At 39.6% G+C, this 24,410-nt stretch overlaps 6 protein-coding genes across 7 annotated transcripts; 4 read left to right on the plus strand and 2 right to left on the minus strand.

Annotated features, from left to right (window-relative positions):
* The first annotated feature begins 449 nt into the window (after window positions 1–449).
* LOC130692875 (monocarboxylate transporter 10-like) lies at window positions 450–3,093 on the plus strand. Its single transcript, XM_057515959.2, has 6 exons — window positions 450–937; window positions 1,018–1,169; window positions 1,236–1,676; window positions 1,738–2,104; window positions 2,174–2,428; window positions 2,488–3,093. The coding sequence occupies exons 1-6, from the start codon at window positions 685–687 to the stop codon at window positions 2,703–2,705; spliced, it is 1,686 nt and encodes a 561-aa protein (XP_057371942.1). The 5' UTR covers window positions 450–684; the 3' UTR covers window positions 2,706–3,093.
* A 1,748-nt stretch (window positions 3,094–4,841) lies between these two features.
* Window positions 4,842–9,189, plus strand: LOC130692848 (GPI inositol-deacylase-like). The gene is made up of 15 exons (XM_057515925.2): window positions 4,842–5,084; window positions 5,147–5,300; window positions 5,364–5,587; window positions 5,659–5,928; window positions 6,005–6,053; window positions 6,112–6,236; window positions 6,313–6,572; window positions 6,640–6,790; window positions 6,854–7,230; window positions 7,300–7,515; window positions 7,594–7,791; window positions 7,882–8,044; window positions 8,325–8,485; window positions 8,556–8,651; window positions 8,731–9,189. The coding sequence occupies exons 1-15, from the start codon at window positions 4,944–4,946 to the stop codon at window positions 8,873–8,875; spliced, it is 2,730 nt and encodes a 909-aa protein (XP_057371908.1). The 5' UTR covers window positions 4,842–4,943; the 3' UTR covers window positions 8,876–9,189.
* A 145-nt stretch (window positions 9,190–9,334) lies between these two features.
* On the plus strand, window positions 9,335–18,967 carry LOC130692874 (splicing factor 3B subunit 1-like). The gene is given in 26 exon segments (XM_057515958.2): window positions 9,335–9,491; window positions 9,561–9,669; window positions 9,731–9,783; window positions 9,877–9,908; window positions 9,911–9,972; window positions 10,040–10,144; window positions 10,214–10,381; window positions 10,447–10,638; window positions 10,700–11,043; window positions 11,101–11,241; window positions 11,307–11,518; window positions 13,372–13,440; window positions 13,657–14,031; window positions 14,591–14,670; window positions 14,734–15,405; window positions 15,465–15,758; window positions 15,823–15,951; window positions 16,016–16,396; window positions 16,462–16,758; window positions 16,823–17,152; window positions 17,214–17,477; window positions 17,541–17,777; window positions 17,850–18,039; window positions 18,106–18,379; window positions 18,446–18,662; window positions 18,736–18,967. Coding segments are annotated over 26 exon segments (5,460 nt in total). The 5' UTR covers window positions 9,335–9,417; the 3' UTR covers window positions 18,895–18,967.
* LOC130692861 (p21-activated protein kinase-interacting protein 1-like) lies at window positions 11,550–13,101 on the minus strand. Its single transcript, XM_057515943.2, has 5 exons — window positions 12,945–13,101; window positions 12,726–12,888; window positions 12,250–12,644; window positions 11,995–12,189; window positions 11,550–11,930 (listed from the first exon to the last, which is right to left on the minus strand). The coding sequence occupies exons 1-5, from the start codon at window positions 13,059–13,061 to the stop codon at window positions 11,595–11,597; spliced, it is 1,206 nt and encodes a 401-aa protein (XP_057371926.1). The 5' UTR covers window positions 13,062–13,101; the 3' UTR covers window positions 11,550–11,594.
* A 21-nt stretch (window positions 18,968–18,988) lies between the features above and the next one.
* On the minus strand, window positions 18,989–20,026 carry LOC130692868 (coenzyme Q-binding protein COQ10 homolog B, mitochondrial-like). Its single transcript, XM_057515952.2, has 3 exons — window positions 19,833–20,026; window positions 19,576–19,767; window positions 18,989–19,521 (listed from the first exon to the last, which is right to left on the minus strand). The coding sequence occupies exons 1-3, from the start codon at window positions 19,934–19,936 to the stop codon at window positions 19,059–19,061; spliced, it is 759 nt and encodes a 252-aa protein (XP_057371935.1). The 5' UTR covers window positions 19,937–20,026; the 3' UTR covers window positions 18,989–19,058.
* A 339-nt stretch (window positions 20,027–20,365) lies between these two features.
* Window positions 20,366–23,366, plus strand: LOC130692870 (cytidine deaminase-like). 2 transcript variants are annotated; one of them, XM_059494633.1, is made up of 6 exons: window positions 20,366–20,415; window positions 20,476–20,506; window positions 21,161–21,248; window positions 21,312–21,589; window positions 21,685–21,813; window positions 23,356–23,366. In XM_059494633.1, exons 1-5 carry the CDS (start codon window positions 20,381–20,383, stop codon window positions 21,811–21,813), a joined length of 561 nt encoding a protein of 186 aa, XP_059350616.1. In that variant the 5' UTR covers window positions 20,366–20,380; the 3' UTR covers window positions 23,356–23,366. The 2 variants fall into 2 exon arrangements, with proteins under 2 accessions (XP_059350616.1, XP_057371937.1); XM_057515954.1 differs by lacking the exon at window positions 23,356–23,366 and having other exon boundaries at window positions 21,685–21,892.
* The last annotated feature ends 1,044 nt before the right edge of the window (window positions 23,367–24,410 follow it).

Consider the following 24,410-nt stretch of genomic DNA (forward strand, 5'->3'; position numbering starts at 1 on the left):
ACGACCGCCTAATGAACATATGTCCAAAACTAAAACAAGAACAGCTAAAAACGCTTATGAATAATGATTCATTTCTTCGGGGATCATTTATGAAATATGAAATTGATATCGCAATGTTAAGTATTGCATTACCTTCATTTTTCAATACCTGGAATTTTGGGAAATAAAAGCAGCAAGCTAGTGACATAAAGAGACGTTCCGTGTATAATCGAAACAACCAAATAAAAACAAACAAGCAAAACGAAAGGAAAACCTTCGTGCTTCACATGGCTAAAGTAGAAGGCTATATAGATGAAGGTTGAACTCAGCCGGCGAGACTTGACTGTGTGTTTTTTTTGTGTGTGCGTGGGTCGAGTTGCTCTTTGCTTTTGAATTTTTAAGGTGTTTTCCACTAGTTTTCTTTGCTTGCTTCTGTTTTACCAGCTTTTGCTTCCTATATCCTTTGTACATTTCCTTACATCCTTTTACGAAGAGGTGGAGCCAGTCCAGGTAAAGTGATGCTGCTTCCACAGGTCCATTTCAGCCAGTTGTTGTTCGAAACTTCTTGAAGCAACAAGATCCTTCTCACTTACGGACTACATTTCTTATCCGGTTGTCATTTGTTGTTTCAATAGCAAAAAAAATCACCAGTGGATATTTCAACTAGTGTCTTCCACACAATTCTTTTAACTGTAAAATTAAGCAATGGGACGAGTGAAACGGATGAACAGTAATGTTGAAGCTACCGCAAATGACATGAGCGGGAGAAAAGTTAGTAGCCAGTGCGAACAACCATCCTTACCTCCGGATGGTGGACCTCACGCCTGGCTCATCGTTATCGCTAGTTTCCTGACGAACGGCATTGTCTTCGGCATCCACAATTGTTACGGCATCATCTACGTTCGACTTAGAACACATCTCGAACAAGCTGGAGTCAACGAAGCGGCCCTCAAAGCTTGCAAGTTCTTTTTTGTTCATTTTGCGCTGTCATATTATAATTCTTATTAATGCAGATCAATGTCATTTATGTCATTACAGCGCTGGTGGGATCTCTTTCAATTGGTATGACTTTCTTTGTTTCTCCCATCGCCGGAATTCTGATCGACTCCATCGGATTGAGGAGGACGGCGGTTCTAGGTGGAGCCATTGCTACCATAGGCATGTTGGCTTCCTCATTTGCTCTAGCGCACGTAAGTGACATCGTCATTGTGTGTCCAGTTTTATTCGTGAAGATTAAAAGATCAAAACGTGCACAGGTAGAAGCGTTGTACCTAACTTACGGAGTACTATTCGGCGCTGGAACTTCGTTGGCTTACAATCCATCATTGGTGATTTTGGGACATTACTTCGAGAAACGTTTGGGATTTGTGAGCGGTTTGGTGACAGCCGGCAGTTCGGTTTTCACCTTCACGTTGCCCTTCTTTCTCGAATGCATTTTGGGCTTGGGATTGGAGGCCACGCTTCAAATCCTTGCCGGAATGATGGGTCTCTTAATGATCTGCGCTCTCACTTTCGTGCCCAGACTAACGCCATCAGAAAACAAAGAAACAACGACTAATGTGGAAGGCAGTGCTGGTTGTTCGAGACTTTGGAAAAAGTACATTAATTTTTCCATCTGGAAAAATAAAAAGTACGTCATTTGGGCCATTGCCATCCCTATTGCCATGCTCGGATATTTCGTCCCTTACGTTCATCTGGTGAGTGAGGATTATTTATTTTAGAGCCACCCAATTTTCATTAAAAATTCGGGATTGATAGGTCTCGTATGTTAAAGACGTCCTACCGGAGGCAGATGGCAAAGTCTTGGTGCTTTGCATTGGCTTGTCATCCGGTGTTGGCCGATTGGTCTTTGGCAAAATCGGTGATCATCCGAAAGTCAACAGAGTAATCCTTCAGCAAACGGCCTTTTTCTCCATCGGTGTTGTCACCATGTTATTGACACTTGCCAATTCATTCACCTGGTTCATTGTCTTGTGTCTCCTTTTGGGCTTGTTTGATGGCTGCTTGATCGCTCTCGTCGGACCCATAGCCTTTGACTTTTGCGGACCGAAGAACGCTTCCCAAGCCATAGGTTTCTTATTGGGACTTCACTCGCTACCAATGACAACTGGCCCCACTGTCGCTGGTTCGTTTACTTTCGTACAACTTAACTTGGGCATTGCTTAATTATATTTTTTGTGATTATTGCGAATAGGAGCGATGTACGGAGCGCTAAAAAGCTATCGCCTTCCATTTTTACTGGCAGGGTGTCCGTTGATCATTTGCGCGCTTATTATGCTCTTGATTCACAGGGTGAAAGACCAGCAAATCGACGATAACGAATCAACAGACATTGGAAATGATTCAACTAAGGGCAAATCAAGCGAAAATTCGGATGTCAATGGCAATGAGAATAGCCATGAGACAACTTCCTACGCTGTGCGCGCCGTTCCATACGAGGGATTTAAAGGTTTGTTGTAAATTTCATTTTCAATAGAAACAAAAAACTGACCTAGTTTGGTGTTTCAGGTGGACGGGCTGTCTCGGACCATTCTTCCGGCATGGTTGTTGAAACAACTGTAGTACAAGGCTCTAATCGGAAGCCTGTCATGGCCGTCTCAAGCAACTGGTCTCCGGCTGTCGGGAGGTATCACGTCCCACCCACAGCGCATGCAACCATGGACCGTAGCGCCACCCCAGTTTTCCTAACTAGTTTCCAGAAAAACCCATCTGCCATATTATGGTGAAGAACGGTCCAGACGGGCGTACGTGATGTAAGGTTGGTCTCTTAAATGACGCTAAAAAGCGCACCGGTTAAGGAAGCCGATCGGCTGTTCTACCCCTTCCTATTAGTATCTATTGAAGATGAATTTTTAAAGATAGTATATGCTGACACGCAACGGTTCTAGATAACAAATTGCGATTTCCGTATTAAGATTAAAGTGTTTTTTCACCCACGCCATCAAGCCAACCGCAATTATTTTTGTAAGACTCTTCCTTTTCTTGAAAGCGCTTCACCTTGTGCTGAATGTCAGCGCAAACCTATTTGTTGTTCCATTATTAATTATTGTGATTGGGATCTGTTAATTAAGGTAACGTATATACAGAAAAGAGGTACGGAATAAAACTAAATGACATCATCAGTTGTCAAAGTTTTTCTTTTTCTTCTTTGAAATGGTTGACCTCCTGCCTATTTTTTTGAGCGGTTTTTGGTAAGTTATCTACACACCCTTTTGGTGTTACTGCTGTAAGACGCACCCAACCGAGACCAACCCTTTGGGCAAGAGTCAAACATGCTTGGAAACGAGGACATTTTAGCAATCAATTGCGACTCTTTCTGAAGTTGTTAATGGTAACACAAACCGGCGTGAAATACCTTCTGCACCTTTCACTGTGATTCCATCGAAGGAGAAATCTCGGCATTCAGATATCTGCGAGAAGCAAATTCTTGATGCAGAAATACCTGTTAAGTAACCTGCTTGACGGGATCAGTTACGCAATCCCTGAACGTGCCCCGATTAATGGGCAATTTGGCGTTAAAGAACGAAACAAATTGGGTTACGGTAATATTGAGAAGCAATGTTTATTAAATAAAATGGCATTTTTAAAAGACAACTTAACGCTTGAGCAGGTATGTACAATACGAGTTTTGGTAAATATAAATTTCTTTGATTTAGGTAAACATTGAAAGTATATACTATATGTTAACATTTTGCTCTGTAGTAACAAGTTGACTTATCCCGTTCATTTAACCCCAGTAAGAATAAGGGTAGTAATTATAATACAAGGGTGGATAGTAATAAGGATAAGGTAGACCATAACCATAGCCATAGCCGTAACCGTACGGCAGGTAAGGATTGTAGAAATGTTCGCTAGTTTTCAAATCAGCCTCGTCCGTTTTTGCGCTTACTGTCTCTGCTGGTGGTTTGGGGGATTCTTCGCTCACAGGCATGCAAGTGACCACAGCGATCAATAAGGCAAAGATGATCTATTTGCCAAATTATCGATAAGTTAAAGCCAAATTTGTAATCAAGAAAAATCCGAAGGCAAGAAGACTTACCAGAATTTTCATTTTCGGTCTTCGTTTGCCGTTACGTTAGGCTCTTACTGGTGGTTAGGTATAGACTGTTTGACGAGAAACACGTACTGGGCCATTTTATACATCTTACCAAAGCGCAGCTTTAGTCATCGGATAGTCCATATTTGGGGTCAAACGGGAAAGCAGCAGAAGCATGAGAACCGTCGAGAACCCGTACTGAAAACCAAGGCCAATTGCCTTTTTTGCCAAACATTACACTTTAGTCCCACTTTCACTTTCTCCTTGCCAAGTTGTCCGCTAATGATTGAATGCAAATCATTGAAGTTTTATTGGTATTCACGGGAAAGACCTGCAAAAACAAAGTTACACCCAAAAGAAAAAGGCGTGTTTATAATGGCGGCCTAGCTGTGAGCAACGTGAATTTCGCAATAGTTGTTATTCTTATCTTATGAGTTTCTCTAAACGATCTCGAAAATATATTACTCTAAAATTTAAGTAAATCTCTGAAAAATTGCGTCACAAACGAAAAAACCTATCAAGTTGTCAGCAACCTTAGTTGCGGGCATTCTGTTGGGCTGCAAATAAACGCTATTAGCCAATATTATAGTTCAAAATACTTTTTAATACGTAGTAATGTAAATTCGAAATCATTTTGTTACTGTAAGCCATAGGTAGGATTAGTTGTAGTAGTAGCGCCTACCGCTAGATGCTCTACTTTGTAGCAGACGAAAACGAATCTGTGGATTTACGGCATGCCGACAAAATTGTTTGATGGTTTAAAATGGGAATTTCAGTATTATTGTTTTAAGATTTCTGTTAACTATAAGGACGTTTTTAAATTAATGTCACCTTTCGCGTGACGACTTAGAAAATCTGCGTTGCTTGTATGAGAGCGTGTTTAGTTGTATTTTAAGTAAGCATCGTTTCAATAGAATTCGGCTGAAATATGAAGAAGAAGACTGCATTGAAATTGTTGTCTGGCGCGCTTCTTCTTTTTGCCTTCGTCCAAGGAATTCGGCGCTTTGTCTTCGATTTGGAAGATAACAAATGTGAAATGACCTTCATGTTTGAATATCCTCAGTACATTGTAAATTCATAAATTCTATTATAAATATTTATATTTCTGTAAATTTTACATTGGTATTTTAGAAACTTAACTTGAAGGAGCTCAGTTCAACCAAGTTCCCTCATTACAACTTATTTGTGTATGGTGAAGGAGAGCAAGCTGCAAAGTATAAAAAGGGTCAATTTACTGGTATACCAGTCCTTTTTATACCAGGAAATGCTGGATCATATAAGCAAGGTGATATTTTCATTACTATAAACTGTTTACAAAAAGAAATAATGGAATATGTGATTTCTGCAGTACGCTCTCTTGCTTCATATGCTTATCGTAAATCTTTGGATTCACACAAGCATTTTCACTTTGATTTTTTCACTATTGATTTTAATGAAGAGCTGTCTGCTTTGTATGGTGGTATTCTCAACCAACAAACTGCATATGCAAATCATTGTATAAAAAGCATCCAGCTTCTCTACAAGAACATTGATCAAAGACAAAAATCACTTCTCATAATTGGCCATTCAATGGTAAAAAGCTTGAAAATTCCTATTACTGAAATGGTTGTTATGATGAGAACTTTTTCTCTTTGTTGCTCCAGGGTGGAATGGTTGCTAAAGCAGTTTATAAAGAAATGGATTTTGACTTAAATCAAATAAACACCATAATAACCCTGGCTACTCCTCATCGAAGACCTGTCGTATCCTTAGACGAAGACATGACGAATTTTTATCGACAAACTAATCAGTTCTGGCAAGAATCGACCACCCGGACAAAAAACGTTGCTTTAGCTTCGATTGGTGGAGCTGACCGAGATATTCAAGTACGATCTGGGCTGACAGCTGCACATTCACCAACCATCAACGTACTGGTAATATTACCCTTTGAACTCTCGAGATCGTACAAAATTGTTTAGTAAAAATTCTTGCGTGATTTCGATACGTTAGACAACTGAAATACCAACAGTTTGGCTTGCAACGGACCACCTGTGTATAGGTATAAAAACATTTATTATGCATCCAAGCCAGTGTGTAAATAGTAATATAGTATCCAGTATGGTGTAAACAGGTTGTTTCGGCGGTAGTACGTGTTCTGTTTGATATGGTGGATTCTTCAAATCAGAATTGGGTTGAACCTGTTGCTATTCGCGAGGAAATTTTACGGTATCATTTGATCCAGGTAATTATTTGTTTGTGAATAAAAATATAGATATTTTACTCATTTATATTTTTGCTCTTCTAAATGCACGTAAAAGCACCCTGGAGGGAAAAGCTTTAAAGATTTCCAAAGTGCAAAAGAGGTACAGTTTGATCCTGATGGACAGTGGCGAGAGGTCGTTGCTCCCCGTTTTACTGCTAGTCCTCAAGCAGAAGACAAGAGTAATAGCTATTTCATGATCCCAATAGTTGACAACGCTTTTCGGGATCGGTTAACTGCCATAGCGTCGGGATTATCCATTAAATATTGGGTTTTTGGATGCGTTGCCATGTCTTGGAAGAACAATGCCAGATTCTGGTATTTTCCTCTTATATCTACTTTTTTAGGTTTGTTCAGGACTAAAATAATATTTTGTTCCGTATAGTGAGCGAGGAATCGATTTATCACATCACACTGTACTTTTGCCCAACATCGGAGATTTTGTTAAGCGAAAATTCGTCACCCTTGATTTGGTCAGTCTCAAAGAAAAGGGTTTTTCTCACGTCATTTTAAATATTCCTAGAAATTATCAAAAGGTATTTGCATTTTTGTAAACGCCTACTTTAAAAGCGAGTTTTAACATTTTTGTTTGGTTATAGGCGTCTGTTCTGGTTGATGTGTACCGTGCTTCACACAGAAATCTTGAAATTCGCTTCCCATTCAAAAGTTACATTCCTTTTGCTTCTATTGCTGAAGTAGTTGTGCCAAGCGATACGCTTTCATTCAGCATATCGCTGCCAGACCTAAATAGGTCTTGGCAGTCTATCGTTCTCAAGCCAAGTGGAAAGAATTGTCCTTCACAAAATAATGCTCTTATCCGGAAAGTGGTGCCATGGTCTCATGAAAGCCAGTACTTTTTGACAAATCAGAGCTTCTCGCTTCATCTTCATGCTCCTAAAGCTCCGGTGGATAGTGAATATGATTCCGTTCATCTACAATTGATCAATCCAAATCCACAATGCGCTTTCGTTATAGAGTATGGAAATGTTTTCCGTTTTAGATCATTTTGTCTTTAAATGAGAAACCTATAATTTTTTTGAATTAGAATTTCGACCGACTGGATTGGTATGTGGGCTCAATTAGCCCGCTTTTACTCACCGATCCTTTTGCCGTTGGTTTTCGCAATTTATTTACATTGTTTCGCAAAACAACTAAAGGAGAAGCAATTTGGAAACGGTGTTTCATCAACATCATCGTGCCTTTTAGAAATGCCAATCATTAAATTAGCGCTCATTCCTGAAGCATTTTCGATTCTGTTAGGGTAATGTTTGCTTCCTTCAATGCAATCGTTTGTGCAAAAACTTTATGTTGAAGTAACGAAAATTGTTTGTTTTTCCAGATTTTTTGACTCGTTGCATCTGCCGCAATGGCCATCTTTCTCCTCAGATGAATTTATTCTGCGAGATGATGGACTCGGCTTCCCGTTTATGTACTTGCTACTTGGAATAGTTGCTTGGTGTTTGGCAATCATATTATCCCTTCTCTTCTGGCTTGGAGTATCTGCAGGGGGCAATATTCTACACAGTTTCTTAATCCGGTAATTGCTCTAGTATCTCGTCGAATTGCATGTTTGTGTCTATCAATTTCACGCCTTGTTATGTGTTATTTTTTACATTATTTTTCCTAGTTATTTGAGAGGTTCCTATGGAATTTCGCTGATTGTGGCAGAAGTAGTAGCGATCGGTCTATCACGAATACCTTTATTCATATCTGTGGCTCTCGTTGCAATTGCATCCAGTACCTGCGGATCCCTAGCGCTATTTCTTGGATTGGCAGTTTGCATCTGGAAGGTTACAACAATTCAATTATTAACAGTTCATGACTTCTATAGGAATCTACGACCCTAATTTTTACCATCGAACAACATGTGCATAAGCACCGAAAATGATTGTCAATGTGGTACCTAACTGCTGCTGATGTAAAATTTTAAATACGCCAGCGTCAGTTGCGCATTGGCCATCACGTTAAGTACCCCATAAACCACCATGTTCTGTGTTGAAAGACAAATCGCAGGGCGAGAAAAACTAGCATCAAACACCCGTGTAAATGAGTTTTTATTTACTCTTTCAGTTGTTCGGCTATTACGAGGATGAGTTGGAGTCGATGTTGAGTGATGAAGAAAACCAAGAAGTAGATGACGACTTTCATATTAACACAACTATATCTTTGCTGTGGCTTTGCACTGCTTTTCTCAGTGTTCCAACCCTTATTATCTGGAGCAAAAGCCCAGAGTAATACTTTAGTGCAGAAACAATTTACATTCTCTTAACAAAAACTTTCATCTCATCTTTTACCTTACAGTTTGACTCTACCAAATGATTATTGGCTGGTCCCTAGTTTTGTCTGGAGTATCTCGGGAATAATGATTTGGCAAAATTCGGCGGCAGTTCAGGAAAAGTACATATTTTTTTCTAATTTAATCTATTAATTACCTATACTTTGATGTAATATTTACTTTTCTTTTCATTAATTCAAGGTCCGCCTCTTACGGTCGCGTGGGTAATGTGGTCTCCATGCTTTCCCTGTTGCTTCTAGCGTTTGGCTTAGTCTCGATTTATCGAATCCCTTATTTCGTTACTGCCGCGATCGCCATATACGCTGTAGCCAAGTATTTCATGTGACAGTGAGATATGGAAGGAAGAGGTTTTGTTACGTTGGTTTTAGTGCTTCATCAAATTGTCACTACCTGCTTCAAGTAATAAAATAACAAGAAGATTAGGAGCTTTTTTTCTGCAGTACAGAGATGGTTGCTGTTCTTGTTCACGTTCGTAAACTATTTGAAGTAGCCTACTAAGTAAGGTGATTTCCTAATTGCAAGAAGCCATGTAATGTACCAAATGCCATAAGCATAAAATCGGATGTTGGCTAAGAAATTTTGTATAATTTCCGCCTGAGCTAATCGATCCCGTTTGAAATACAAATGAAAATAAATTAACATTATAAATGCGAACTAAGGCAATTATCGATAGTTAAGCGATTGATTATCGAATCTTTTGTAAATTCAGACGACGGCACTTACTGAAAAGAAATATGAAAGTTGGGCGATTGGTACTGGGTGAAAAACAAAACAAAACCGAGTGAGAAAACCTAAAACCGCGTTAATTCCCCTCTAGATTCGGGGAGTTCTAATTATTCGCGAAGGTTTCGTTTTGGCGTTTGTGAAATGTCATGGTACAATATTAGCATTACTGCTGCTATAGTTTCCTTTGGTGGGGTTTTTGTTTCAGTTTGGATTATGTAAGTTTATTATTCACCATGAAACTACTCAGCCTGATCAGCCATTGGAAATTTAATTATACTTTATAGCCGAAGATGGAAGGCTCTAAATTACTTACAAACTTTTGGAATTGTATGCCCAAATAAAGCTCATTTTATCTATGGCAATCTTCATGATCTACGGTGGTCAAAAAATGAAGTATTTAAAGTTTGTAGTGCTGCTGTATGTGTTAATATGCTGAAGAAGCTTTTTTGACTAGAGCATCCAAGAGAAGCAAACAGAGTGGCTCAATAAACATGGCAAAGTTGTTGGGTAAGAGAAGAAATGTAAACATTTTTTAGCAACATTAACAGTAAATGATGATGGAAATTTACTAACATCAGTTTTGTTTTACTGCCTTTTCAGTTATTACATGGGCTTAAAACCAAGGATCTTGGTGGCGATCTTGATATCTTAAGAGAAGTGCTCATCAAACATGTAAACATTTTCACCAATAGGCCAGTATGTATCCTGTGGATTGTAAATTGTATTTCAGTGAAATTTATCTTATCTTTATGATTTCATATAGGATGTCCCTCGTGGCATGCCAACACTAGTATCACTGAGGGATGGAAGGTGGAAAGAAGTTAGACATATTTTAACTCCAACATTCAGTCTCCTGAAATTGAAATCAGTAAGTCCTGTAATTAAGGAACCCATTCTTTATTAAGGGAGGCAAAATTTCATAAAATTTATATTTTAGATGTTTCGTACAATAAACGAATGTGCGGAATTATTCATCGATATTCTGAAAGAAGATTCGGACCCTTCGAAAGATTTGGAAATTTACGAGCCTCTGCAAGGTCTCACGCTCGATGTGATCAGCCGGTGCGCTCTTGCGCTGCAACTTGACTGCCAAAAAAATCCTCAGGTTAGCTTACACTAATCGCAGTTAAATGATTCAGAACGTCTAAAAATCGTTGGCATTCTTTATAGGATAAAATCCTTGAAGCCGTTCGAAAATTTTTTCGTCTTGATCTGAGTAGAATTATTGTCATGCTTGTCTGCTTTCCAGGACTACGTTCTTTCTTCCGCATGCTTTTTCGTTTTGCACCATCTAACAAACTAATCGCTTTTGTCCTGAGCCACGTACGGCTTGTCGTTGCTCGACGCCGTGAAGCTAAAGAGGTACTGTTCATCTCGCAACTGTAGTAGTTCAATTAACAAATCGTTTTCCTCTTTGGTATAGGCTCCAGTTTTTATTGACGCCCTGCACTTGCTCTTAGAAGCTTCAGAGGGTAAACATGTCGAGCCTGAATCAGGAAGCCAGGCAGTAGGACTATTGAACGATGATGAAATAGCGTGGAACGCTTGTGTTTTCCTTTTAGCCGGTTATGAAACTACTTCAACTGCGCTAGCATACATTACCTATTGCCTCAGTCTTCATCCAGAAATCCAGGAAAGAATTCACACCGAAATTATCGAAAAAATCGGACCTGATTCATCGACGCTTGGCTACGATGAAGTTTCCAAACTCCAATATTTGGAACTTGCTATTCAGGAATCTCTTCGTCTGTTCCCTCCAGTACCTCTGTAAGACAAGCTCACAGATGAACATTTTTTCTTTGCACTCAATTACTTAGTTATTAGGTTTGTTGCACGAGAGTGTAAAGAAACGACTACCATAAAAGGAGTGACTATCCCCGTGGATTGTGCTGTGGACGTCCCTGTGTGGAGCATCCATCATGATCCAGAACTGTGGCCGGAGCCCGAAACTTTCGACCCACTTAGGTATGGAAATTCAATTTATGTAATGTTGTCTTTTAAATAAGAGGTGTGTTCAAATGACTCTGCAGACATTTACCTGAAGAGAAGACAGGGCGACATCCATTAGCATTTTTACCTTTCGGCGCTGGTCCGCGTAATTGCATTGGAGGGCGATTTGCCATGCTTGAAATGAAATGCACAATCGCAAATCTTGTGCGCAGCTTCGTCATCAAGGCGAGTGAGAAGAATTCTGTTCCATTGTCAACAGTGGTGAGAACAACAATAATGAATCCCACGGATGGTGTGTGGATTAAATTAGAGAAACGATAATGCAATGAAGCTGATCATGTAATTAACACATTCACGGTTGTCCCAATTCAAGCTACAAGTTTTTCTTTAAAGGTCAAACGAGGCCGCTTGTCATCTCTGACTTTCATCGGTTCGGCTATAAATGGTCCTGAGGTTGTTTTCACAATTACTGTCTTTTCATCAACACTCTTTCTTTTTAGTAATGACTTCAGTTCTGGTGATGCCTTTTTTCGATTGGATAATTCAATAGACAATTTCGAGGAGCTGTTGCGGGCTTCAGCGCTAAGCGGCTTAATATCTTTCTGCATAGACAAGCTCGGGTTTTTTTCGGTCCATGCAGACAGGCACGTGATGCGACAAGTCGAGTCCACTTGAGTCACTAAAAATGGTTCTCCAGTTATTTCCTAAATAAGAAATGAAACAATTGTTTTCCTTCCATTGCACACTTGAACATTTGTTAGCTCTTACGGGAATGCGCCACAGTTTGATAAATCCATCGTTAGACGCTGTGACCAAATGAAGGTCTTCGGAAATGTTGAGCTTTGTAACGGCCGCCGCCTTTACTCTCTTCTCATGGGCTTTGAATTGAGATACAAGCTTTCGTTGTGTGACAGAATGGGATTCAATATTAGGCCCTTCTCCCCCGATAAGCAAGGTATCTTCCTATCAAGAAAATTACATTGGTAACATTTGCCTAGGCTAAAGATAATAACCAAAGCTCACATTAAAAAACAATACAAAGTTGACTCTGCTTTTGAAATCAACAGTGTGTTTAACTCCAGCAGACTTAACTTCATAAATGTTTGCATTTGTGTTGATGCATACAGCCCACACAGTTCCTTCAGGGCTCCATTTGACTGAATCAGCAACAGCTTTGATATTTGTGACATATGCTGTCCTGCCTTTGATAAGATTCCATGTTTTCATGGCTCTGTCTTTCCCGACACTGATTGCCAACTTTCCAGATGGATGAATTGAGAGCGCAGTAACTCCACCAGGATGAGCTTTGAGTGTTTTTTCACAGTTCCATGTTTTGGTATTCCAGACACAGATATTTCCATCATCACTCCCACTGAACAGATAACTTTGTTGGAAGAAATCCAGGCAGGTTATGGTACCTTTGGAAACAATTGATATTTACTAGAACATAATAGACTTTGTTTTGTTTGTGTTTTTCTCTGTAAAACACTGATTCATACCATTGTGTTGTTGGAGAAAGCCATATTCAGAACGAGTTTTCAAATTGAAAAGTCGAATGGATTCATCAGTACTTCCTGAAGCTAAGAATTGTTTGCAAGTAGCAACTGAGCGGATACTACCACAGTGGCTATGATTGGTAAAGCTGGGGGCAAAACTTAATCCCTACAAAATTCAAAAATGTCAAACAACCATAGAGAGGAAAAATGATAATTACTTACTCCTTCTGCATTTCTTTGTAATCTAAATCCTAGGTTAAATTCCTCGTAAGTCCCAACAAGAACTTCTAAGTTGGGCTGAGCATCAGGAACACGTGCATCTTCAACTGAGACCACCATTTTAAAATAAGTTGTTACACCACGTGAAATTACGCTGTTTACTTTCTTTGCCGTATCGATCTGTGAGACTACAGACTAGGGCAACTTGGGGAGTACGCCCCGATTGAAACCCTTCAAGGAGCAGGGCGAAAAACAAACGTCCTACTCCCCAAAAACCTTGCCCCGAAATTCTGAAACTCCTTCCCCGATCGGTAAAAAAGTTCAGGGTTGGTTGTGGAGCCCAACCTTACACCGTTCATTCCTTGCCCCATTCCAAACCCGGTTTGCAATTCCAAAGGGTTTTTGCCTCACTTTCATCATTTGGCAACAGAGCCTCTTGTGAAGAAGAGTGAAACGAAGCTAAAAATGGAGAACGCGAAGGCACCGAATACGTACGACGGTAATTGGAATTTACTATAATTTCAACAATCCATATTCCTATGAATTTTGTTTATTTTAATTAATCTAGATTTTTTTGTATTAATTTTGATATCGATCCGTTAGTTTATATTACTAAGTTTGTAGTTTACAAATGTTTTATGGATTTCCCAAAACAACCAAACAAACATGCCATAGTATGACGGTGCTAAACATGTGGTTTGGTTTATCTTTCTAGAAATCGCTGCTCAAGTTCAGGAAATCCAATCAAGGAGCAAGGTAGATATATCTGAAAAAGATCGGATCGGGTTTGGCGAATCAGGCATTTTTGATTCAGAAATCTATGGTGAAGTTCAAAGTCGATTTGATGGATATGTGACTTCAATTGCAACAAATGATGAAGTTGAAGAAGAAGACTATGATGGAGGAGTTACAACTGGAGGGCGCCAAACCTTTACAGCTCCCGCTGCCATACTCAATGAAGTGGCAGGAGAAGATTTTGACCCATTTGCTGAGCATCGACGACCAACTATTGCAGACAGGGAAGATGAATATAGAGCAAAACGAAGGAAGATGGTTATTTCACCGGAGCGTGTTGATCCCTTTGCTGAAGGTAAATCAAATTTTATTTGATCCATGCTGTTTTTGATCATGTAAATGTTAGAAATTCCCATTGTGGTGAAATTGTTGGGATTTCATTCCTTGTGGTTAAGCTTAAGTGATACTTTATTATTAAGTAAACTTTTTTTGTTTATTTGCATTCTCATCGTGATCCATTGGCAAATTAAAAGGTGCCATAACCACCAGTTAAGTTAAGAGCTCTTGGAGGTGAGTAATCTAAGGCTCTCAAAGGGAATAATTACACGAAACTGTTAAGAATGCGAGAAGCCAATATTAACCTAGAACAAGCTACTTGATTATATAGGTGGATTGTTCACTTGTGGGCCAGGAGCTGTTCTGCTCAATTCCCCTTCCGTAACCATCATCACGTATGTATTTGTAACTTCTTGTGGGCGATGGGACCATTTGGAGTGTTAACTACTCCGTCGTCCACAAGGGGTTAGGTCACGGTTGGCCGTTTTTTCTTTGACATTTTAATTGGGATCGAAACCTTCCCCGGAATTTGACTTACAATCCATTTTTGTCTTTCTTTATATTGCTATTCTGTGCAGGCGGTAAAACTCCAGACGTAGGGTCTCGCACGTACGCACACATCATTCGTGAACAGCAGTTGCGCGCAGAAGAACAAGAGGTAAAGATAGTAGCTAACCATAGCAGCATTGGTCAGAAATTGAAGCTTTGTTTTGGTTATCAGGTTCGGCGTAAGCTTGCTGACAAGGCCAAGGATGGTACTTTGAAAGCTGTATCAATCCCATCAAATGGCGAAGGAACCGAAGCACCAAGGAAACGTGCGGCGCGCTGGGACCAAACAGGTGAAGGCGATACAGGTCCAGCGGCCACTCCAGTTGTTGCACCAACAGTTCCAACGGTTAAGAAGAAGACTTGGGAAGTTGAAACGCCAGCCGTAGCTCGTTGGGATGAAACACCTGCGCGCTCTAAGGGTTCAGAAACGCCAGCAGCCGGAGGAGTCACACCTGGAAGTCGTTTGTGGGATGCTACGCCGGGGCATGACGATTCGCGCAAAAGGAATCGTTGGGATGAAACACCTAAAACAGAAAGAGCTGGAGAATTCACCCCCGGTTTTGGTTCCGGTTGGGCCGAAACACCCAGGACAGACCGCGGTGGGGACACAATTCAGGAGACACCTACTCCGTCGGCATCAAAACGTCGCAGTCGTTGGGATGAAACACCAGCCAATTCCAGTGCTACACCGTCCGGTGGAATGACCCCACAAACTCCTTCGTTATCTGGAGCCATGACTCCAAGAATGACCCCTGGTGGAGCTACCCCCATCGGACAAAAAGCAATGGCCATGGCCACCCCGACCCCCGGTCATCTTGTTACAATGACTCCGGAGCAACTTCAGGTAACATTAATTGTCGTTTTGCTTGTGAAATGTTAAAATTTTAATATTGACCAAATAAGGCTTACCGGTGGGAGAGAGAAATCGATGAAAGAAACCGCCCGATTGGGGACGATGAACTGGATGGCATGTTTCCTGAAGGTTACAAAGTTTTGCCTCCACCAGCTGGATACATTCCTCTGCGCACTCCCGCCCGCAAGTTGACTGCGACTCCCACACCATTAGCTGGTGCCAACTCTGGTTTTTATATGCAGCAAGAAGATAAAACTGCATCGAAATATATGGATACACAACCCAAAGGAGGAAATTTGCCATTTTTGAAACCAGAAGATGCACAGTATTTCGATAAGCTCTTGGTAAGTATTATTGTTACCTGATCAATTATAAAGTACAGTTTAATAGATCTTTTGGAATTTACAGATCGATGTTGACGAAGATTCGTTAAGTCCAGAGGAACTAAAAGAACGAAAAATTATGACCCTTCTTCTGAAAATTAAAAATGGCACACCGCCCATGCGTAAATCAGCGCTTCGACAAATCACGGATAAGGTAAACTATTCTTGTGTATGGGCTAAAAGAAAAGCTATTCATCTGGCTGACTTTCATTCTACAGGCTAGGGAATTCGGTGCGGGACCACTTTTCAACCAAATTCTTCCCCTACTGATGTCTCCAACTCTCGAAGATCAAGAGCGACATTTGCTTGTGAAAGTTATTGACCGTATTTTGTACAAATTGGATGACTTGGTCCGCCCTTACGTCCACAAAATTCTCGTCGTCATTGAACCACTTCTGATTGACGAAGACTATTACGCCCGTGTCGAAGGCCGAGAGATTATTTCCAACTTGGCTAAAGCAGCTGGTCTAGCCACTATGATTTCTACTATGAGACCAGATATCGATAATATCGATGAATACGTGCGTAACACGACAGCAAGAGCTTTTGCAGTAGTAGCTTCTGCTTTAGGAATTCCTTCACTACTTCCGTTCCTTAAGGTAAATTTTTTTTTCTTTCACATTGTACCGAACCGACCAAAAACAAAATTTTCTTTTCAATCTAGGCTGTATGTAAGAGTAAGAAGTCTTGGCAAGCACGCCACACTGGCATCAAAATTGTTCAGCAAATTGCCATTCTGATGGGCTGTGCCATCTTACCTCACCTGCGAAATTTGGTCGAGATCATTGAACATGGCTTGGTGGATGAGCAGCAGAAGGTTCGTACCATAACGGCTTTGTCGATTGCCGCGTTGGCCGAAGCCGCTACCCCGTACGGTATTGAGAGCTTTGACTCCGTGCTAAAACCTCTTTGGAAAGGTATACGAACCCATCGTGGTAAAGGATTGGCTGCTTTCCTTAAGGTATCTTTGGTCTAATGTAACCGATGTTTGCCAAAAAAGTTTCCTATAGCAATTTTATTAATAGGCCATTGGTTACTTGATTCCACTCATGGATGCGGAATATGCCAATTATTACACTCGTGAAGTGATGTTGATTTTAATTCGTGAGTTTCAGTCACCTGACGAGGAAATGAAAAAAATTGTGCTTAAAGTGGTGAAACAGTGTTGCGCGACTGATGGTGTTGAACCCCAATACATCAAGACGGAAATTCTACCACACTTCTTCAAGAGTTTCTGGAATCACAGGATGGCGTTAGACAGACGTAATTATCGACAACTAGTTGACACGACAGTAGAAATTGCCAATCGTGTTGGTGCAGCTGAAATTATCGGTCGTGTGGTTGATGATTTGAAGGTATTACAGAGCACTTCGAAATTGAAATATCGAAAAAACTAAACCATACATTTTTTGCAAGGATGAAAATGAACAATATCGTAAAATGGTCATGGAAACCGTAGAGAAGATCATGGGTAACCTTGGTGCCGCTGATATTGACGCTCGCTTGGAAGAGCAGCTCATAGACGGCATTCTGTACGCCTTCCAGGAACAGACGACAGAAGATGTAGTTATGTTGAATGGATTTGGTACAATAGTAAACTCACTCTCCAAAAGAGTGAAGCCGTACCTGCCACAAATTTGTGGTACTATCTTATGGCGTTTAAACAACAAATCTGCGAAAGTAATATTGGGTCACTTAACTACTGGCGAAAACAATGTCAGGCTAACCATTTTCTTCATTTAGGTTAGACAGCAAGCGGCAGATTTGATTAGCCGTATTGCTGCAGTTATGAAAACTTGTCAGGAAGAAAAACTTATGGGACATTTGGGAGTTGTTCTCTATGAATACCTCGGCGAAGAATATCCCGAAGTTTTGGGTTCTATTCTGGCTGCCCTTAAAGCCATCGTTAACGTTATTGGAATGCACAAGATGACACCGCCAATCAAAGACCTCCTTCCTCGATTGACACCGATCTTGAAGGTTCGTTTTAGAATTTATTACCTGTTTTTTTTTTTTTATTAAATTAAAGTCATGATTTATTTTTCAATTTAGAATCGGCATGAAAAAGTGCAAGAGAATTGTATCGATTTAGTTGGGCGTATTGCCGATCGTGGACCAGAGTATGTTTCGGCCCGAGAATGGATGCGTATCTGTTTCGAACTTCTGGAACTGCTAAAAGCTCACAAGAAAGCCATTCGACGGGCTACAGTCAACACCTTCGGTTATATCGCCAAAGCCATTGGTAAGATCAAATGTGCTTTCGAGTCATCATCACTGTCAAAGGGACTTAAATTATAAACGATTTTAGGTCCACATGATGTACTGGCTACCCTTCTTAACAACCTGAAAGTACAAGAACGTCAGAACCGTGTCTGTACCACCGTTGCTATTGCCATTGTGGCCGAAACTTGTTCGCCATTCACTGTCCTTCCGGGTCTTATGAACGAGTATCGAGTTCCGGAGCTTAACGTTCAAAACGGTGTTCTGAAGTCAATGTCCTTTTTGTTCGAATATATCGGCGAAATGGGCAAAGATTACATTTACTCCGTTACTTCGCTTTTAGAAGACGCTTTGATGGATCGGTAATGTAGCTATTTTTTCTAATAAGTCATTCAGGTTGAATTCTAATTCGTTTTTGGGTTGATCAGAGATTTGGTTCATCGGCAAACTGCTTGTGCGGCTATCAAACACATGGCGTTGGGTGTTTTCGGCTTCGGTTGTGAAGACGCCCTGACCCATCTTCTGAACTATGTTTGGCCCAACATTTTCGAAACTTCCCCACATTTGGTTCAAGCTTTTATGGATGCAGTTGAGGGTATGAGAGTAGCGCTGGGTCCAATAAAAGTTCTGCAGTACGCATTACAGGTAAACAAAAAAAAATTTTTTTTTACTTATAACATTCATGCTAATTATTCTTGAGTTTGTTTGGGATATTTAGGGTTTATTCCATCCCGCACGGAAAGTTCGTGACGTATATTGGAAGATTTACAACTCACTTTACATTGGAGGTCAAGATTCTCTGGTGTGTGGGTACCCGCGAGTAGCCAACGAAGGGAAGAATTCTTTTATCCGTTATGAACTCGATTATGTCTTGTAATTCTTTGCTGTACTACATTTTACACAAGTTTCATGTCCTGATTTAAAAAATAAACTCACTTAAGCCGTCGGAATTTTTTAGTGTAAAATCCCTGTTATTTTTCAATTGTGTAATGTGTTGTCAAACTTTAGGTACAGTATTTAACATTACAATTTAGCTAAATATCATGACGTTGCAGATAACACCTGTGGCCTTTGACCCGTTACGGATGCAGGCCCGTAGCGTCTCCTCGCTTCTGTCAAAAAGGCCGTAACCATTTGCCTAACTACTTGATCAAAAAACATATGTGACAGCTGAGAATGGATCGCAGACCGAAATTCAAAGGATATAGAAAAATCCAAGAGGCAACTTTTGGGATTTTCCTTTAGTCCAGGGCTAAATTTCCAAATTGTTAGCAGATGATTGAAGAGTTTTCCTTCAGAGCACACAGATTTCACCAAATTTGGTGGGGTTAGCATGACACTACTTGTATAGCTTTCTACTAGCAATGGTGGAAAGCCAATGGCTAAATCAGCTCTAAGATGCCCAGGAGTTCTGGATGTGACTACAGAGCTCTTGCAGTATGGAACAAAATTTTTATACTTTTCAACTTCCGCAACAACATTGTACATTTGCTCCATTGAATATCTGTGAGATTCATTTTAGAATTCTATCATAAAAAACATACTTAGTTTATGTTACCCTAGTAATCTTCTTTCAGAATAATCTTTTCTTTTATTTCCAATCTCTAGTCCACCAGGCAGCTTAATGAAGCCACGACTAGCCACAACTAGGTCAACTCTTCTATCACTAGAGTTCTTAGAAAGGATGGCTTCATGGTATGGTGTAGGACCTTGAATACATTGGATACCATTACATTTACCTGCAACATTTCTGGATGAGAAGTTATTACACAATATGAAGCAAACAGAACAAGGAATGGCATCTATGCTATTTACCTGGCAAATGTAATGTAATCCCTTTTAGGCGATAAGACTATCGTACTACCACGGCACGAAAACTTCAAGATGGCAATGAATGGCAACGGACAACTTGTCGGCATTTCCGATAATTAAAATTAATAAAGACCCAGCAACATTTTTCTACACAATCCACCCACAATTCAACACAGTCGTTGAACAAATGCAGACGACTTCACAGTGATTCAGAAGTGAAAGTGGCTTCGGCATTGCCATTTGTTTCTATTCATTCAATGAATAACGATAAATTTATGTAAGTATTTAAAACAACAAATTCATAAGGTACTTCTGCAGTAAATCAGTGGTATAGTGGTCTATTTCATGATTCTGCTGGTATGTGAAAATGAACCATTAATCGCAAATGTTTTCGGCTAGCAGAACAGGGCTAAATGCCAACGTCACAGAGTCACAGAGGTCACATTCTCATAGACCAAGTGATATATCCCAGTATTTGAATTGAAAAACACAACACGAAGGGAAAAAAAGAGATTAATAACCATCGCTGCAGGCTCCCTGCGTAATCTAACATGATAACACAGAAGAAGCAATGGCCACTGGACGGGTATTGACATACATTAAGTCCATATAATCCCGTTATGCTCACAGCCATTTTGTCTTCCAGTCAGCTTTCAAAACGTCGTTCGCTTCAGTCGGTAAGTTGTCTTTTCCAGTTTCGTTTTAGGCAGTTATATTATTAAGCCGTTTGACATGCACATCTTTTTTATACCGAGGCCAGGCTTCAGATGTCCTTTTTCGTTTTAAAAAAAAGTTAATACAAAAAATTAGTAACAAAAAAATTAATGAAATAAAACTGTACCTCAAGCTTCGAGCCACATGCAAAAAAAAAGTTCAGACGCCAAATTACACTGTTGTTTATTAAAGCCAACAAACTTGTGATATTTTAACAGATGGTAGAGTTATTATATCATAAGCTATAAGTTATCATCATATTGTATAATTTTATGTTCAACTGGTAGGTTGTGCATACACATTATACAATTAGTATTCAAAGCCAGCCATATCCATTTTTGTGCAAGTTAAAATTTTCTCCCGATATAAAATGCAATAATTTTGAGCATGACGCCAATTTCGAATTAAATCCCAATCGTTGTCCAAATTCACCCGTAGTGAATTTGATGAGCACTTCAGTATCTTATAGTTTATGTGATTACAGACAACCGAAAAAATAGCAGAACTTTTGTTCCGCCAAGGATGTAGAGAAGTAGTTTTAACGGGAGTATAACTGCATTATACAATACTGTGTTGATCACTGCACATTCTGTATTCATTCTCTTATATTTGAACAGATTTTTGAGCAAAATAAAACGGTTTATTGGCCGTCGTCTGCAAAGATGGGAGACAACCATCAAGAATCTGTAAAATACGATCTTCTAGGTATAGCGTATTGGTCTTACAATTTCTTTAATCTATGACGCCTTACTACTACTCATTTTTCAGATTCCTCGGTTAAAACTATTATTAACAAGGCTCAGGCCATTAGAGAAAAAGCATATTGCCCTTACAGCAAATTTGCAGTGGGCGCGGCACTGTTGTGTGAAGATGGAACTATAGTTGATGGCTGCAATGTTGAAAATGTTTCATATGGCTTGACAATATGTGCAGAAAGAGCTGCCATTTGTAAAGCTATTTCCCAAGAACAGAAATCTTTCAAATGCATAGCCATTTGCGCTGAGATGGAAGACTACTTTGTCAGTCCTTGTGGAGCTTGTCGGCAGGTAAACATCTGTTTATAAGAAGTAGAAAATAAATCGCTACATTACGTGCCAACAAATCACAAAACATTCTTTCTATTCATCGTTTTCTCGTCAAGGTTCTAGCCGAATTCAACACTGGCATGGAAGTCTACTTGTGCAAACCAAATAACGACATTGTAAAGACTTCGGTGACGAAGTTGCTACCACTCTCATTTACACCAAACTGGGTTTCGTTTTCCACATGATTCTCCTCGTTTTCCACATGAACCCCAAAATGTCACTATTTTTGTCCAAAAATATCATAAAAATGACATTATCATACCACTTTTAAAGGATTTTATTACCCTAGATTCTGTCAGTTACCAGAGAACACCAGGAAACATTTGGCTAAGAAGAAATCCAATCGTTCTGAGATAAGAGATTTTTGGCAGAACTATTTATGATTATAAACTCGCATCGGGACAAATTTTGGAGTTCATCAATGTTTTTTCAAGTTTTGGCGTTTGTTGCTGATGCACGCAAACGAATGTTGCTGTGTAGCTCAAAATAGCGGAATTAGGCAAGTATTTATCAGGTAAAACAGGTTGCCGTCAGAGATGGTTGCCGTAGTCAAATGGCGTCCCGTACTTGGCTACCAGGAAATGGCAACCGGTTTTATCTCATTTTGTCCTTCTTTTTCCATTCGCTTTTCCCCCAGGGAGAAAACAGATTTTGGGCATTTCCTATAGTTTGGTTTGCCATTTATTAATTATCTGTTTCCTTCCTTGTAACTAAATCTTAATTAAACCACAGACAGCTGTAGGCTGTATTAAAAATGTAAGCCTCGAAACGGTACTGATAGATGGCATTGCTCAGGATAACATCTATCTCCACAAGAGGCGCTAAAAACTGTTGTACGGCAGGTAGCGTTAGAAACAGCATACCAGGCGTAAGCGAGGCGCTTGTTGTTTTATGTTTAGGAAGGTGTTTAGTTTTGCAATTTCTGGAGGTGGATGGCGAGAAATTTCCCAGCTTTTAATTAGGTGTCTACCACACACATTTTAGAATCAGATATAGATTAAGTTTCATGCTTCGTAAAATAATAAATTGGCTTAAATACCGCAAACGAAGTAGTAAGATGTATTTAATTTTTTTACAGGTTGCATCATTTGTACTCTAGATTCCGTGATCCATGCCATATGGTCTGCAATTGTATCCTGTGATATTTGTTACATCCAGATATTTGAGTTATGAAGCTGTTTGCTTTGGGTAAATTCATTCTGTAGAAAGTGCTGGATGGTAAATGTGCTTTGGAATTGACTTAAGCTACTGAAGGTCTATCTTTTAGTAACTCCTGTAGTATTATGGTGAAGCAATTTTATAAAATATTTCTCTTTGACACAACATTTAAAATGGCTGAACCTATTTGCAGTAAATCTTGTTTCCAACAAAATAGTTGATTACAGTATTTTATGCTACACAGAAGATGTGATTGAATTCATCGCTGACCAAGGTACCCTGTACACTCCTAGAATATCAAGAACTACTGTTGAGGTTGATTTGGAGTCTGGTTGGTTACTACTGAAAGCATTAATAATTCTAAAATAGCAATCTTTAGTAAACAGACTTCACTCCGTGACAATCATATGCAACATGCAAGTTAAAGAAAACATTTTCTTAAAATGTTTTATTTTTGGTTAAAAAAGGTAGTACTACATAGAGCAAAGCAATTGAGCAAATAAGTCCAGTAATATGTTTATAAATTAAAAGCTCTGGTGTGGTGTGAACCATTTCTTTGTTCTCATGCCTTGAACTAAATTTTTTTATTTAATCACACTATATGTATTTCAAGGGAAAATTGCTGCCTGACTGTAAACTACAACTATTGCGACCGTTTCAAATTCTGCCATATCTATGGTTCTTGTTTTTCTTCATCTCATATCCAAAGTAGAGTGCGATAAAAGTCATTAGCTACGGAAAGCTTTTTTCCGAGCCATAATTTGAAATATTTCAATCACTCAGTTTATCCGATTATTTACGCGAATCCGTCCCGTCTTCCAGTTCAGTGGAAATTGTTTCTGGTCTAATCTTCGAAATAGAGTTGTGTTTGTGTCCTAATTCAACTTTTTATTGCCATTTTTTTCCGTTTTGCTCTTTTTTCCTTATTGTTATTTAGATGGCTGTTATACGGATAAGAAAAGCAATCGCCGAACACCAAGACGGACGGCAAGACGTCATAGATCATAAAAATAACCAGATCATAAAAATAACCAGATCACCACCTACGAGTGTCTATTTGTAACGAATGCATTCATCTCCTGCGTTGATAACTGCGCCATAAGTATGACATGTGAAGATTGGTCAATACAAAATTTTAAACTTGTAACGAAACCTGAAGCATTACATCCATATTATGGCCTACAGTTAAGGCCGACAAATTGTTCAAAGTCATAGTTCAATCCATATTGAAACCCAAGGAGCCATACATAGAATCTCTGCCAAAAAAGTCAAGTATCACTTTCTTGACTCCGCGCACAGTTTGGGATTGTGTGCGCAGCATGTGTCAATTACGTGACAACAGAAAATATCAAAATCGCATATTTTGCCTTTAACTCATTAGTTCCAGTCGCAAACTTTGCGGGACTTACGAATGTCTAATTCCTTTTGCTAAGCACTTTGTTTTTCTGGAGTTGTTCAGTTCAGTGGTGTTAACGGGAAAGTTGCATACAAAGCATTCTAACTTATCATCAAATCAGTCGTTCAACGTGATTGCAGGTAAAGTTTCCTGTATGCCTATTGAAATAGGTTTAACAGAAAGTTGTTGGATTAAAACCCATAGGATTGAACGTTACCGTCGTCTGCA

Source organism: Daphnia carinata, chromosome 3, assembly GCF_022539665.2.
Source record: "Daphnia carinata strain CSIRO-1 chromosome 3, CSIRO_AGI_Dcar_HiC_V3, whole genome shotgun sequence".
NCBI classification, from domain to species: domain Eukaryota; kingdom Metazoa; phylum Arthropoda; class Branchiopoda; order Diplostraca; family Daphniidae; genus Daphnia; species Daphnia carinata.